This window comes from Narcine bancroftii, chromosome 2 (genome assembly GCF_036971445.1).
Source record: "Narcine bancroftii isolate sNarBan1 chromosome 2, sNarBan1.hap1, whole genome shotgun sequence".
In the NCBI taxonomy this organism is placed as follows: Eukaryota; Metazoa; Chordata; class Chondrichthyes; order Torpediniformes; family Narcinidae; genus Narcine; species Narcine bancroftii.
The window spans coordinates 51,747,210-51,763,824 of record NC_091470.1 but is presented as its reverse complement, the minus strand read 5'-3'; the positions used below and the strand labels follow the sequence as shown (position 1 = coordinate 51,763,824).

Genomic DNA, 16,615 nt, shown 5'->3' with positions numbered 1-16,615 from the left:
CATTGTCATAACTCTGGTCCTCATGTAGAAAATATCCAAAGGTGATTAAAAGCAAGCCGAGCTCTTTTACATCTGCACCAATGAAGCATACCAGAGTACAAATGTCCCAAACATTATGGGGCCCAAAAATGAGAGGACTATGTATAAAAAAAATACTGTAATTTCTACATATTTAAACCAAAATGTATACAAAAAACCTTAAATAAAGTCTGGATTGTGGACTTTAATTGCGTGAATTGTTTGATTACAAGTTTAAAACTGTGGAGCACAGGGGCAAATAAAATGTAGGGCACTGTAAATGGATTGAGTTTTACCTGTATTTTTAAAACATTTAGTTCTGGGAAATTAACAGTAGGTCTGTGAGCTATAAAGAGAAAGGACTAGTGATTAGACAGAACTCTTACATGTTATACACACAGTATTAGCTTTTGTCTAGCTTTGAACAATTTCTATAGTTCATTTATGCCATTCTCATACATATATGCCAATCTGATGATTATTAAACAATTACTTTTTAGAGATTATCTTGTAAATGAAAGCAGATAAAAATATATATTTTTTACAAAAATTTATTAATATTTCAACTTGGAATACAAAGTAGATTGTTAAATTCCAAATGACTACAAATAAAAATGCTAGCCACTAGATGCTTGGACAGGTGATTGATTTTTTTCCGTATGTACATTGGACACTTGCACCAGAAACTTCAGGAGAGGGACTGGAGTTTTTGAACTCAATCATTGGATTTCTTTCTCTTCCTCTTCACTGCCCTCACTATCACTGTCCCTGCCAGGGTGTTCAGGCATCTGTCGATGCTCCTGATCTGGTGTCTCTTCATCTTTATTTTCAAGAACAGACTTTTCAATAGTTTCGACATTCTCAATAACTGGAACTGGATCAGGTGCTTTAGTTGACTTGGGGACTGGTGGCAGAAGTATCTGCTGCAAATAGAAAAATAATTATACTGCTTGAATGTTTGTACATTGATAACAACTCTTGGTGAGTGAACTGCACCCTTTCCTTCATGACAGATGCTGAGCATTCCAAGGATTTTCAATTTTTACTTCAGGTTTCCAGCATCTTAAACATTTTATCTATGTACAATGTTAATCTTCTACACCTAGGCAACATCCAAAAAGATAATTACTTGTGCATTATTTTACCCCAACTTCATTTTTAAATGAGAAAGACTTGATAATTATAGATTTGTCACCTGAATAACTTGAATACATCCATATTTTACTGAGAGTCCCACTGAGGTACAATTTGCATAAAGTAAAATTATTAGTATAAAACAGAAAATTACATTTTGTCAAATTTAAACACAGTTTTACTTAATTTTCAGGGAATTTGCTTTCAACTTCAGGACTGTTATCAAGCAAATTTGCCCATTTTATTTTGTGTTTCCACCTTTCTCAAATAGACGCACAAATCTTTGAAACCCTTTTTGAATACTTATGACATTTCAACCTTTCCTTTTTTTTAAAAAAAAATCAACTAAAGAACACTTGCAATAACCTTTTCCAAAACAATTATTTTTATCTTCTGCTCTCACATTTAACATATCCCATTATCTATTGCAAATTGCTTGTGCCAGATGACTTTTATTGATGTTGCACCTTCAAAGTACTAAAGTAATTCAAAGACTACTATCAAAAACAATTTATCAGTGATCTCTGGCCAATACTATGTCTTGAGGCAATAATTATATTACATAAAGTACATGTGGGATTCAACAATTAATTGAACAGGCATTACATTTTTGTGTGCTACCCTCCATTTTGATAACATACCTCCAAGAATACGAGACCATGCCCACATCAAATAGAACTGAATAATATTAAAATTTCACAAATATTCAAAAAAGGGGTTTGAAGATTTATGCATCTATTTGAGGAAGGTGGAAACAAAACAAAATGAATGGGGAAATTGGCTGCCAAGAATGATTTAAAAAATGATCTGCTTACCTGTTTGTATTGGTGCATACTTTGAATCATGTGCATGTACATATTGTAAACAAAATTTGCCATCTCTTGCATGTTTTTGATAATTCGCACCAAGTGTGTTGGAACGTGGGAATTCTAAAGAAAAACAAACATTACCAAAAGTACTGCTAAAACATACCAGAACCATTGTAAGATTACTGGCATACACCAAAAGAGACTCATTACCCTCCTGTGTGTGGGGAAGTACTCCGATGGCACAATGTGCAGCTGGAGTGGCCGAGCAGTCAGTTGATTAAAGGCAGGAGTAAGCTCAAAGCAGTTCTGGAAGAGTAACACTCTTGCAAAGATGTACAGTCCAAGCCTAGCTCTTGACATAGCAACAACTAAGCGTCGAACATCTCTAAATAAAAAAGACAATGGTTAATATATTGATTATTGTAACAAGGGCCTTTGCTGTAGCTTTAAAAAAAAGTTTTTTTTATATTGCCAATACATTTCCAAGTAATAATCATGTCAGTAAGGTTTAGGTCTCATTTATTTTTTATTAATAAGCTAAAATTATAAGATTGCAAACTACTACAAATACAGCAACATAATTAAACCAGATATCTATGACAGAATCTTCGGTCTGAAATAAATTTATATTTGGAAGAAAATTGTTTATAATACTTAATTTAATTGGCTAAATATCATGATTAAACAACTTTTTATTTTAATATACTGCACTTAACTTACATTCAGAGAATTAAATAACCGATTAAATGTATAAGAACTCTTGAAATAACTCAAAGGATCATTTACAATAAAGTACAAGTTTATGTTATTATAATTTTATAACTGATACTAAAGTCTTATTATCATTGATATACATCTATTTTGAACCAACTTACTCTGTCCTCATTTAAATAGATCACAGATATTTAAAACAACAGATTGGGCATTTTCAGTTCTGCCCTTGGAACTTTGGCTGCTGTGTGAAGATTAACTGTCATCAGAAAAAATGTTTCCAATATTTTTAAGAAGCATAAAACAGATTAAATGAAAAGCTTAATATGCAAAAATCAGCGACTGAAAGTAAAAGGTGAGTTAGTGTTTTAAATTCAATTCCTGATTTCTCTTGATGAGGCCTATCCCACTCGTAAACAACAGCAGCAAAAAAGCTGAAGGTACAAGTTAAACTTATTCACATGTTTGTTAATAAAACATATTAAAGGTGTAAAGCTGATATTTACTACAACCTCATAAGTGCTGAAAAAGTCATGCCACACATCGTACCTCAGATGTCCAACAGCTTTAGTTCGTACGAGTGAGAGAATAATATAATTATTTTGTTGTCCCTGGAATCTGTCTACTGTGGTCACCTGGAGGGGGTAAAAAAAAAAGCCTTCTAACTTCTGAAATAACAACTTGGACAAGGTACTAAGATTTAGGGTAAACAATGCTCATGGTCATTAAAGGTCACCTATTTGAAATATGGTGCATTGAGCTACAATTAATGCTGAACAAACTTTCAGATATTGTTACGCTCTTTGGCCTGCCTGGCTATGAACCTGAACAAGACTTAAGTATTCCATCAATGCATGCCAAACACCAACACCACAGAACCAAAAATCATTGTTGATAACACTCAGCTGACAAATGTAAACAACTTCAAATATCTGGGGAGCAACATCTTGAGTGATGGGTTTTTGGACAAAGAAATTGACTCCAGGATCAGCCAGGCTCTGGGGAGGATGCGTACCAGAGTGCTCAATCAATACAATGTCTACATCTCCACAAAGCTGAAAGTCTACAGAGCTGTGGTCAGCCCTGCTCTCCTATATGGATGTGAGACATGGACTCTGTACTGATGTCACAACAAACTGGAGAAATTTCATATGCATACCAATTTTATCCTTGGCATCCATTTGGCAAAACCATGTCTCCAACCTGGAGGTTTTGGGTCGCGCTAAATCCACCAGCATTCAGTCCCTGATCATCAGAGCCCAGATGTCATGGGTGGGACACGTCATCAGAATAGACAACCAGCCGAATGCCTTGCCAGCTGTTCTGTGGTGAACTATAGACCAGAAGGAGACCTCAAGGTCATACACACAAGCATTATAAAGATGCTGTGAATGACATCCAGCCTAGAGAACTAGAAGCTGTGGCTACTGACAGAACCTGCTGGCAAGGCCTGTGCTATGAAGCTTACACTAGTTTTGAAGACAGATGCTGCCAAAAACTGATGGAAAACCCTGATGGGCATCACAAAGCAGCAGCCACAGTTATTACAACAGGCTTCCAATACCCCCATTGTGCTAGACTCTGCACTTCTAGACTGGAATTGTAGAATCACCTTTGTGTCCAGAGATGAGCTGCATCTCAACGTGTCTTTTTTGATTTGAAAGACTACAATAGTGGAACCCCGATTTAACGCGGATTCAGATACAACTCGATGAGTCATTGGACTTGAGCTGTCACCAAGAGCGAGTACAGATGATTGGGGTTGCCACAGGGACCTGGGGCACCTGCGAACAGAGTGGGGATGGTCAGTTTACTAAAAATTAATTTGTGCTTTAATTTTAACTGTAATTACAACGATTTACTGAAACACCAATTTAGTGTGACCCCACTTTTTTTGCAATGTAATTTTTTTGGACCCAAACCATCGCGTTATACAGGGTTCCACCGTACATGCAAATGTTAGCATCCCTTGTCATTATTGCAGGTATTATATATGAACATTCAGGAGAAAACAAATAAATAATAGCAGAAATAAATGAAAGTTGTTTGGGGCATGACAGTTTTGGATCCAACTTGACTGTTTGGAACAAGACAAAATACAGCCTTAAAGAGCGGAATAGTATTTGCTTATTCCATACTTAGCAACTTTTGCATCTGCAATATTGTACAGTTTTTAGCTACATTAACATTTTACTGTGATTAAAAGGAGTAGCAGCTTACAAATACATCCTTTTTTTTTTAAAAAAAAAGCATTATCTCTTTCTTTACCAATGCTACTCTTAGCAAGGTATCAAGGCAACACCCTGGTAGGGTGACACTTTCCAATATTCCTGTGTTAGCTACTCTACTCAGTACTTCACCTAAGGTAATTACAGCCAAAGAAAACCAAAGTGATTACAGATGGTCAGCGTGGCTTTGTACATTGGAAATTGTGCCATACAAATCTGATAGATTTTGAAAAGGTGACCAAGAGGACTGATGAGGGCAGGGTGATGAATGTATCTATTTGGACTTTGACAAGGTCTATATGGTCACCTAGTCTGGAAGGTTAGAGGAAGTGGGATGCCACAGAGGTTGGTGCTGGATCCACTATTGCTTGCTATTGATTTTAACAATTTGGAAGTCAATCTTGTTAACACTAAGTAAATTTGTAAATTACATCCTAATTTGTGGTATGGTGGTCAGTGAGGAAGGATATCCAAATTTATAACAGGACGTAGATCAGTTGGGAAGGTGGGCCAAGGAGTGGAAGTGGAATTTCACTTTGGTAAGTTAAAATATGACAGGATTTGCATTAACAAATGGAAGAGCCTTGGAGAGTGAGGTAGAAGATAGAAATTGAGAAATGCATGTGCATTGTTCGCTGAAAGTGGTGAGTCAGGTGGACAGAGTGGTGAAGGAGGCATTTGGCAACCTTGCCTTCATTGGGCACTGTATAACAGTTGGGATCTCAATGTACAGCTGCAGAAGATGTCGTGAGACCACACTTGGAGTACTGTGTACCTTTCTGATCAACCTGCCATTGAAAGAATATCAGTAAGATGGAAAGTGCAGAAGAGATTAACCACGACGTTACCAGAACTAGAAGGGAACTTAGATACATTGGGTCATTACTCCTTGCAGCTTTTGAGGGCGAGAGTTGACTCTATAGAGGCATATAAAAATCATGAGTGGCATGGATAATGTGAATGCTCAGTCTTTTCCCCCCCAGGGTAAATTATTCTAGAACAAGAGGGCATAGGTTTAAGATGAGAGGTGAAGGACCTAAGAGGCACCTTTTCCACTCAATCATTAGTCTGCATCTTCAATGAGCTGCTAGAGGAAGCTATAGAAGTGAGTATAACTGCAATGTTCAAAAGGAATTTGGACAGGAATGGTTTAGAAGCAAATGGTCAAAATGCAGGCAAATTGGAGTAGCCAACTTGCTTGGGATGGACAAGATGGGCTTATGGGCCTACACTGTACCATATATCTCTAATAAGCTATAACCAATGTGTAATTTTTGCAATCTGTGTCAGCTACTGACTGGTCGATTTGTAAATTATCACGATAATGGAACCTAAAAGCCTGAATACGCCTGAGATCGTCTGATCTCGGAAGCTAAGCAGGCACAGGACTCATCAGTACTTGGAGGGGAGACTGCCTAGGAACACCAAGTGGTGTAAGTTTCTGTGAGGGGTGCTGACAAAGTGGCGACTCTCTGTTTGCCTCACGGTAGTCAAAAATTAAAGAATTTCATGTATGCTACATTTTAAATGCAGTATTACATGACAATAATGGAACCTTCATCTTTATGTAACTGCCTCATTACAAATCTGCAGGGTGAGTATTTTTGAAAAGGAACCTTACCTTGCTTGGCCGACCTATAAGAGGATTATTGCCACAACGCTGATTGATGACGTCACGAATCAAATGCTTCTGACCATTGTATGTTGTTAAGATGCTAATACTTTCTGCAGGATATCCCAATAAGCGCATGTACATGAAAAGAGCGACCACATATTCAGCCTCAGCTAGATTCTGTCAAATGGGAGCAAGAATTTGAACTTCAGAAAAAAATGAATTTGAGACAGGACTACATGTTCCAAATGCACTCACACAAGATGTTGTTTAATTTTTAGCACATTACTTTGGGCAAAAAGTTATTGGATATATAAAATCAGTCAACAATATCTGTTGACATTAACTATTTACCTGATAGAAGTATGGATTTGGTTCTGATTCACCGATTCCATTGAAATCCTCCACATTGATAAGTTGGAAATCATACACTAACCCGGCATTAGCAGCACAAAATTCAGGAAGAGTCTGGACATGAGGAAGATTACCAAGCTTCTTGTAACGCCAGTTATATAGGTTGCACAGACTTAAAGGAGAATAAAGTAGTACAGGTTAGCAAAGGAAATACTGACATTATCTGACATATTTAAATAAATAGACACCTTTAAATGCAATGTTGTTTTCCATTCTTCCAAGAACCTTGTGTGCAAAAATAATTGTATTGGAAACCCATCTGTTGAAATGCCAATGCCTGATCTCGACTTCCACTATGTTGCCACACTAAGGGGATAGAGCAGAGTAAGAATGGCTATTTTTCAGGCCAGATATTGAATTATGGCCCCAGCTGCCATTTCATGAGGATATTAATGATCCCGAGGCACAATTCAAAGCATTGGCTCAGTTTTCAGTGCCAACGAAGAGAGATCATCTGATGATTTATCTCATTACTCCATGTAACAGATAACTAATTAAGTTTTCTTTGTTTTACCTTGCTCTTGCTCTGCCCTGTGCATCAAGATCCACGGTTGGTACACCCAAACGAACAAAACGCGTGAACAGGGACTGTTCCATGTTGGAATATTTTTGAAAAGCCATGTTCTTAATCACAGGTGGAAGCTGATGGTGATCACCAATCATAATCCAACGCTTCAGTCTACTGAAACCATCTTCAGGGTTCTACAGAGAATGGCAATATATCAACAATTTCTAATTCAAAAAGCAGTAAAAAATTAATTTGGAAGCATTTCCATGCTTTCAGTTACTGCTTCAAAAGAATCATTATCAATGGTCATTAAGCATCCAGTCAATTAATATCTTTTTTAAAAATACATTTATTTGCACTTGTCAACTTCAATGCAACTTTCTGAAGCCATTCAGGTAAACAACTTAGATGGATATCATGAAGCTGAATTAGTCACCACAGGTAAATTTTTATAGATGGTGACCAATGTAATTTGCAACAGCCAAACATTACATGTGATTACAATTTTTTTATTAATAGATCCATCACCTGTAGTAACAGTGGAATAAATGTTTCAATCTCCAGAATCTGTGCTGCTTCCTCCATCAGGATGTTGTCATACTGTTGAAAGAAGATAGTGTTTATTTCAAAGACACATTTTAAAATATAAAATACCTACCTCTTCATCACCAAGAAAAACAATTAATTGGAGTATTTAAACATGTTTTGATGATTGCAAGTCTTGACTAAGTGAGTTTTATATCAATCCCAAGGATTGTTCAGTTAAGTGGTATAATATTTAAGAAATCTTGGATTAAGTATCACAGATTCATATCTTCCTCTACTGTACCCCAATTGGCAGTTACTAAATGTCCTGTACTGTTCCATTAGAGTCCCATACAAGAACAGGCCTTTTGACCCATATGTCTGTGCAGAATATGATGCCTAAATCAAACTAAAACATTGCAGGTTGCACTGTTTTTTGGAATTAAAAATTTTTTTTTTGTGGTCATACAAGTATAAATAATTAACCACTGCAAGTATTCAAATTGCTCTGATCAATGTTTTAGATGCAATAAAGCAGTAGGATCCTTTCTGCATGCAGTCTGGCAATATGAAAAGGTAGATACGTTTTGGAAAAATACAAGTATTTTATTGGGACGAGTTTTGGAGGCACAGATTTTGATGGATCCCAGAATATTTCTACTGGGAGATATTTTTCAATTGAGGTTGGATATTTTATCAGAAGTTTTTAAGTGTAGCAATAGCAAAAAAATGTATAGCTGTAACATGGAAATCAGATGATATTGTGGGGTTGAATAGATGGGGAACGGAATTATTAAATTGTATACCATTAGAGAAAATAACGTACAATTCACAAAGCCGACCAGAAAAATTTGATAAGATTTGGAAACCCGATATGGATTTTATTGCTACAATTTTACCTACAGCGTCCGCCACTTCCTCACTCAACCTGTCCTAATTAGTTCATGGTTTAAGATATTATGTAAATTTACATTTAATTAGTTAAAAGTTAAATGCTTGTTTGACATGCTTTTCTTTTGCTTTTTCTTTTTTTCCCCTTCTTTTGGGGGAGGGTAGGGGGAAGAACATGTGGAAAAAATGTATTCTTTTTGCGTCTTAGTTTTTATTATTCTTAGGATTATGGATAAATACTGTACAGAATGAGCTCCTGCTGGAACGAGCTCCACAGGGAGACAGGAGCCTCCCAACTCACCAGTGAGTGTTCCAACGGCCTGGGAGGCCTCCCTGGGGATCGGCGATTGGCGGTGGCCAGCATTTTTTTTTTGATGAGAATTAAACATTATTTTAATGCTTAAAAGGCCTTCCATTGTTGTTGTTTAAACATTGATTCAAGTGATTTGCTGGTGCTACTGGGCTGTTTTTAAAAACTGACCAATTATCCAAATAATTCTGTCATCCTAAGAGTTGTACTGTATTTTAGAGAGCTGACATGTTTGCTTCACTGCAATCAGAAGGGGCTAGATATCGAAGGGTTGTCAATCCAGTGATTATGTTCTCAGGAGCTATCAAATTTAACTACATTCTACTCCCTTACCCTTGAACTAACAATGATGATCCTATTTAGTTTTATTTCTGTAATGCAGAGCAGTCCTGTGATCACACTGAACATTGACAGCACAGTACAGGCCCACAATTTTATGCTAACCTATTTAAACCTATAAAATGGTTAGACAATCATACAGTTGAATCCCCATTATCCAGCACCTACAGGGATTACAAATGCCACAGCTGCAAATTTTCCAGTTGACTGAGACATTCTGTTACAATTCTGACGAATAGTTTAAAAGACGAAAAACAGTGCAAAATGTCATTTGAAAAAAAAAAATCAGTATTGTAGTATTTAATTATGTAAAGTTCACTTTAATTAGGTAATTCCCATAACTTACAAATTTTAAATTTCAACCCTGGTCACTAACGCATGGTGCTAGCCACTACTTTAACCATGCCACGTCATAATTAAACTTCCATCCCCCAAATTTACAGATAAAGCCTTGCTAATATGAATAAAGGTAAAGATTCTCATTAGACAGGGATAAGGAGACACTTTGAGAGAGTCCCCCTAGCGCCAAGCTGCACCTGCTGGCTCTTCATCCTGGTCAACACCATTTTATTCAAACAGCTGCCAGGGGCAGGGAACATCAGGGGAGCTCCAGTGGCTGAATGTTTGCTCTCATCTTCACCAAGGGATTGTGTGTTGCTTTGGAGAACATTTACTGGTACTTTTACAATTTTAAACTTTTATTTAAAATTTTATTTATTCTTATTTATCTTAAATTCTATATATTTATTTATTTCCTCCCTTGATTGTTTGGGTTTCTGGTTGATTGAATTCTGAATAATGAGGAATCTATTCTATTGAATTTATTAATCAGTTGCTAAAAATATCTCAATCCTCAAATTCTAATTATATCATGACAGGAGATGTGCGGTTTTAAAAATACTCAGGTCTTTGTTACTATGTTATTTCTGGTTTGAAATGATGATTTTCTCATGGACCATCAACCAAGCCCACATGATTTCTCATTATCCATTTCCACAACAAATGCCTGAGCTTCAGTGAAATCTGTTATATTACATGAGTAAAATTAGAATCGTTCTGCATTATGTAAAAAAAAAAATTTGGATAACATAAAATGTGACAAATAATTACAATTAATTCACTAAATGAATCTTTTGGTTGGTCCAGAGCTTTTTACCAAAAATCTTAACTTTTGTTTATATGTACATTACAATATCATGGCACCACCAATTTGTTTACAAACTATAAATAAATAAAATGACATTCTTTACTTCCTGTTTATATTTAAAATATAATTGCAGATTGATTTTAAAAAATAAAACAGTATTCAGTCAATATAAGCTTTTAGTTTTGTTGTTTAAGTGCTCAAATTATTTTGTACAAAGGAAGAGGCTTAAAATATAACATGCTTCATGTATCAAGAGATAAGCAGCTCTGAAATATTTGAGCCTCTTCCAAGAATAATGTATTAAGAGATTCAAACATGCTCTACCTTAAAGCCCAGCTCGACCAGGTCATGTCGTTTTAAGGCAGCATGAGTACATGTCATAGCAATGATCTTTGCTTCTTTCACCAATAAATACTTTGATCTGTCCAGTCCACTGCGTAGTAGCTCAAATGCCCGAAATTCCTACAAAAATTACCAAGAAAGCAGATTAAAAATGAATACTTAGTTTAAAGTATTCCAGAGCAAAGCAATGACTAGATTATATAAAAAAGAAAAAAAAAATGAAGCTTACCCACCGGCTTCTCAATACCAATGATGTCCAGAAAATGTATTATGTAGAGATTAGAAAATAAGCTCATTGCTACAATTTTCATTTTTTCAAAAAATAAATAGAACAAATCATTGCAACTCTATATGGATGGGAGATCCACCACTCATAAAAAGTAAGGACTTGTCTTGTTTCTGGAGGCATTGGTACTTTCGACTACTGTAAATATTAGAGTATAATGCAAAATATTTTGTACTGAAATTCAAGCTCAAAGTGGGGGGGGTCGCATGATACATGGGAGTAAATTTAAAAAAAAAATTCTGCCAGGTTTTACGATAAGTAAGATTATCAGCAGCTGCCTACATTGACGGCAGCGCGACTCGAGCGGGCGAAGGGGGAGAGAGACACCAGTGTGAATCGGGTGGGCGAGGGGGAGAGACGCCAGCGGGACTCAGATGGACGAGGGGAAGAGGGGGGTCATATTATACATGAGGGTAAAAAAAATTTCCCTTTTCCCCCTCAAAAATGGCGGGAGGGGGGGGTTTAGCAATTTATACGAAACTCATTCTACACGATTATTTACGGTAAGTACACCATTTTTAAAAAAAATAATAATTTATATTAAAAAAAAAAAAAATCGCCCAAGGCATGAAATCCCACTGCAACAGCAGTTTTGAAATACAGGCTGTCCAAAAGAATTCTAACTTTATTTTTGTTTGTTTCTATAATTATACCTGTACAATTATATTACTCCATATCAAAAGATGCTCCAACTGCTCTCAATAGTAACCTGTGTCAAAGCGTGCCATGATACATTAAGCTTCTTGGTATTGTTGTTTCCCGAATATGCTATCCTCTCCTCAAAATCTCCACCCTCGTTTTTCCTGACAGTAAATGATCTTTTTTCCATGACTATCCTTTCTGTTCTTGTAGAAGCCATACTATTGTACTTAAACAATTTTTCATTCACAATTCAATTCCTTGACCTACCAATTATTTTCCATTACATACATTTTATATTCATTACAGTCCTTCTTCATTAGCACCATTTTTTCCAGCCACATTCACAGGTTTTTATTTTTAAATAATTTTATTTTTTCCCCTCGGACTCAGAACACTTGACACTTCAGTGTTGCATGATTGGAGTTCTCAGCAGACGGACAAAACGTTAAACTGATCTCTTGCCAGATCAGCAAAATGCTCAGGATGTTGTTGCATTATTTGGTTTCAGACTCAGCATTCAGGTGTGGCTGATAATTTTAAATTCAGGCCATGGCTTTACCGTCAGCCAGCGTGGGCAAGCTAGCATAGAGGCACAGGAGTACAAGCTAAGTGTGGGTCAAGACATGGCTGGCAGTACATTTTGGATAAATTTATCTCAGCAATAAAGTATTCTTTCCAGGGCTGCACATAACTCTAAATTTGCAACAGTTTAGTTCAGATTTAGGCACCGGCAGTTTCTAATGGGAACCAAAGACAATAGTTTCACTATTTCCTGTAGTTGTAGAAATTTCTGCTTATCTACTACTGCAGTAGTTCTCAACCCTTTTCTTTCCATTCACAAACCACTTTCCGCAATCCTGATGCCATTAGTCCTCTGTGATTAGTAAGGGATTGCTTAAGGTTCTTACTGAAATATTTTGCTTGAGAGAAATTGTAATTGGCTCATTTCCTTTGGAGTTATGAAACTGTGCACATAAGGTATGATTAAAACAGTGGTTTTCAAACTTTTTCTTCCCACTCACATACCACCTTAAGCAATCCCTTACCACAGAGCACCTATGGTATAGGGAATAATTAAAGTGGTATGTGAGTGGAAAGAAAAAGGTTGAGAAACACTGTACTACTGGATACTGGACAATTCTGACCATTTAGAGAAAGTAGAATAGCCAAGAAAAGTGGAGATGAATAAAGATGGTATTCACACTGTAAATGTATTGAGCAATTCTTTAACTTAAGAGGATTTTGCTGAAGTACAACCCATATTTGGAAAAATGGTGGGGCCAAGGATAGATTTTTCAAGCTACTGCAATTAATTCTGTGGCTTCAGTTGAAGAGATAAAAATATAGGTGAGGTTGTTCCCAGGTAATTGAGTGGCAATGAAGGTGATGTTAAAGTTGCCTAGATATACATAATGAGATTACCATTGTTCATAATCACATGAAGTGGCAAGATGATTTTGATATGTATCACACTAATACCACTTCAGGGAGAAAATTCAACAGGACAAACTGAAACAGAGGTTTTGGAAATATGGCCACAATCTTGAGGGGGTGGTGAGGATACTACAATGCTTTCAAAGACATGACAGAATATACATTAGTGTGGGAGGGGAGGCAATCATTTGTTTTGACAAAAGGGTTGTAGGTTTTTTTTGAGCAGCATGTTGACAAGGTGTTTGAAGTTGAAGTACAGCAATTCAAAGAATTGCTCTCATTATCATCAAATATGGGTCTTGGGACTGAGGTTGGATGGTCAGCAATTTAATGTGAAAGATAGCAAACACTGCTGGTTTGGAGCTGAGATTAGGATTATTTAACGTTTAGGGTGGTGGTCGGGGAAAAGAAGAATAGCAGCAATAGAAATTAATGAGATTATCTACGTTTCAGTGGCAAAAAGGATCACAAATCCTTGTGTTCACTGCAGAAGCTGAGAGTGAAGGATTTTGGAAAGTGATTCACAGTAAAGTAATATTAAGTGGTTATCTTTGCATTTGATGAATTCTGAAAAGTATAAACTGTCATATTGTTTGGTGAAAATACAAATGTGCCTGCCTAACATTTGTTTGTCACAGAACTAATGAACAACAGAATCTTGAAAATTTGGTCAAAATAAAACACATTTTAGCATCAAACAATAAAGCTGGCAACCTCTGCTCTCCACCCTCATTCACCATTGCTCATGTGCCATTTTTCAGTCCTATTCATGTTCTAGTGTGTTCAGGATTTTCATCATTTGCAATTATTAAAATAACCCAAGGATCAGCATAATTAAGAAACTTAATAATTGGAGCCTAGTTATGATTTCGTGCATTGCTAAAATGACTATTGCCAAATAAGAGACAATCAACACTGACACACCACAACATCAAATCTGACATTTAATATGGATGCATTTCAGAATACATGATCCTTTGTGCATTAATTAGTGTTGATTTTTACCAACACTAAAACCAAACAAACATTATGCTACTGGTGAAAATTTAGCTTGTGAAAATTACAAGTTACTGCCATTCTTAAATGCGTGACCTACCTCCAGTTGTGTAAATATTTTATTAATGTGCCTGAAACACCCTTCAGCTATTTCCATATCTTCTTCATATGATTGACCTTTAAAAATAGGCTGCGGTGCATTTGCAAAGTATTTATGGAATGGAAAATACTCAGACACTGTTGGAACATCACCAGACTTTCCACTTTTGGCCTTTACTTTGCTGAGATATTCCTCCCAACGTGACATCACCTGAATTAAAACAAAGAAACAAACATACTGATAATCCTAGCTGAAATAATCAAGAATAAACCAGTGCTCCTTGTTACGTATAGCAAAATCAAATGATTTAAATATCTAAAATGAAATTCCTAATTAAAATATTGTTAAAATGATAGTCCAGCTGGACAGTGTGATATTGAAGTGTTGAGATCAAGATGGAGACAAAGAATGGTGGGGCGGCATGGATGTCTTAGCGGTTAGCACCACACCTTTCCAGCGCCAGCGATCGTGACCAGGATTTGAATCCCGTATTGTCTGTAAGGAGTTTACATTCTCTGCGTGGATTTTCCGCAATGGCTCCGGTTTCCTCCCACCATTCGAAGAGTAACAGGGGTGTAGGTTAATTGGGTGTAAGTTGGGTGGCATGGACTAGTGGGCTAAAATTATGTTACCGGGTTGTATGTCTAAATTTATAGAATGAACTGGCATTAGACCATGGTGACTGGAGGCTATTTTTTAAGTAGAAAACAGTATCCCATATAGAAAGAAAATTAAATAAAAAACACATTTAATGCAAGCAGGCATTCCAATTAGTCATAAAAACAAACACATAGTGCACCCTGCAACATTGAACAAAAAAAATTAAGCTCAAAAAATATAAATCAAGTACGTAGTACTGGATGCAGTTATGTCTTACCTGATACAGGTAAAAATGTCCAGCTGTTTCACAGGTATAGGAGACATCTCCAGGAACCCCAAGACTCTCTTGCAATCGCCCGACTTCACGCAACAACTCAAGTCTCCGAGTCAGCACATAATTTACTCGACCATATCTATTAACAACAATCAAGATTGGAGCTGCTAGGTATGGAGGTCCACATACAATTAAAGCTACATATCAGGACTATAATCAAGGAGAAACACAGTGTGGTTTACACAATTAATGATCAAATGGTTAAGAGGTAAAGTTTTAGCATTAATCGGTGAATGTAAAACATAGATGAATAAAAAATCTTTAGGTCCACAAAGTCAGAAGCTCATCAATATATAAAAATCATAACTTATTATGCAAATATTATTCTTTCTAAGAAATCAGCTTGGCTCAATTACTTTTGCTCTTGACCACAGATTCAAACCTCATTCCATTGCTCACATACCTTAGCTAACCTTCAACTTTACATTGTAGAGAAATGCTGCATTATTGAAGGTAGAATCCTTCAGGAAGGAAATTGAACATTGTACAAAAGGGAAATAAAGAACTAAGAAGCTATTCAAAGCATAATGCGTTTTCTGTGCGTTTTGATCAACATTCTGTTCTCAACCATTATCATCAGAAATGGAGGAGGCCACCCAAACACTGCTCATGGAATACCACTAAACACAAGATGGATGCTACATTTGCGCTTTAGTGGTTTTGGTTGAAATTAATATGAAAATTGTGCATATCACTAGAAAAGACAGACCACCTGCCTATGAGACAGTAATAGTGCCCAATTAGCCTTTATGTTTTTTGAACGGACCAACATAGATAACCAAACAGATTTTTTTTTTGTTTGAGTACATTTAGAGTCAATCTGATGCCAAGTGAATTCAGAAATTATACACCAGGTTTTTGTGAAGTCTGCTGCAATAAATATAATCACTTCGTACTTGTGCAAAGTAACTTTAAGGGCCAATTTCTTAAAACTGGTTTCTGATTTTAAGAAAGCATTTTTGTTCGAGTTTTCAAATGAAACGTTCCAGTTCCTCCAATTTAAAATAGTGAAAACAAAGGATCAATTTTCATCAACTAGTTCATCTTAGTTTTGTTTTACCCTTCATCCAATTCCACCGCCCTCAGTTTCTAACCTGCTGAAATCCTTCTCAGTCTCCAGTTCCTCTTCACCATGACCCAGCCGAAGAAGGTGACGCTCATCAATGTCCAGAGCCATGATCTTCTCAAACAGTTGGTTCAAAGCCTGTGGAATGACAGCAACAGATGGCAGAGTT

General features: G+C 36.4%; 1 protein-coding gene across 3 annotated transcripts in view; it reads right to left on the bottom strand.

Moving 5' to 3' along the window:
* Nucleotides 1-553: 553 nt before the first annotated feature.
* aqr (aquarius intron-binding spliceosomal factor) overlaps nt 554-16,615 on the bottom strand; it is a 79,643-nt gene continuing 63,581 nt past the window's right edge. The window contains exons 25-36 of one of the 3 annotated variants that reach the window (XM_069916666.1): nt 16,475-16,584; nt 15,324-15,459; nt 14,447-14,656; nt 10,971-11,108; nt 7,963-8,034; nt 7,441-7,628; nt 6,867-7,038; nt 6,522-6,692; nt 3,222-3,307; nt 2,172-2,346; nt 1,968-2,081; nt 554-938 (exon numbers count right to left, since the gene is read on the bottom strand). In XM_069916666.1, coding sequence (XP_069772767.1) covers nt 738-938; nt 1,968-2,081; nt 2,172-2,346; nt 3,222-3,307; nt 6,522-6,692; nt 6,867-7,038; nt 7,441-7,628; nt 7,963-8,034; nt 10,971-11,108; nt 14,447-14,656; nt 15,324-15,459; nt 16,475-16,584 — 1,773 coding nt within the window. In that variant the 3' untranslated portion in view covers nt 554-737. Of the gene's footprint in view, nt 942-1,967; nt 2,082-2,171; nt 2,347-3,221; nt 3,308-4,322; nt 4,457-6,521; nt 6,693-6,866; nt 7,039-7,440; nt 7,629-7,962; nt 8,035-10,970; nt 11,109-14,446; nt 14,657-15,323; nt 15,460-16,474; nt 16,585-16,615 lie in introns of those variants that run through there. The other 2 variants (XM_069916665.1, XM_069916667.1) reach the window with 2 other exon arrangements.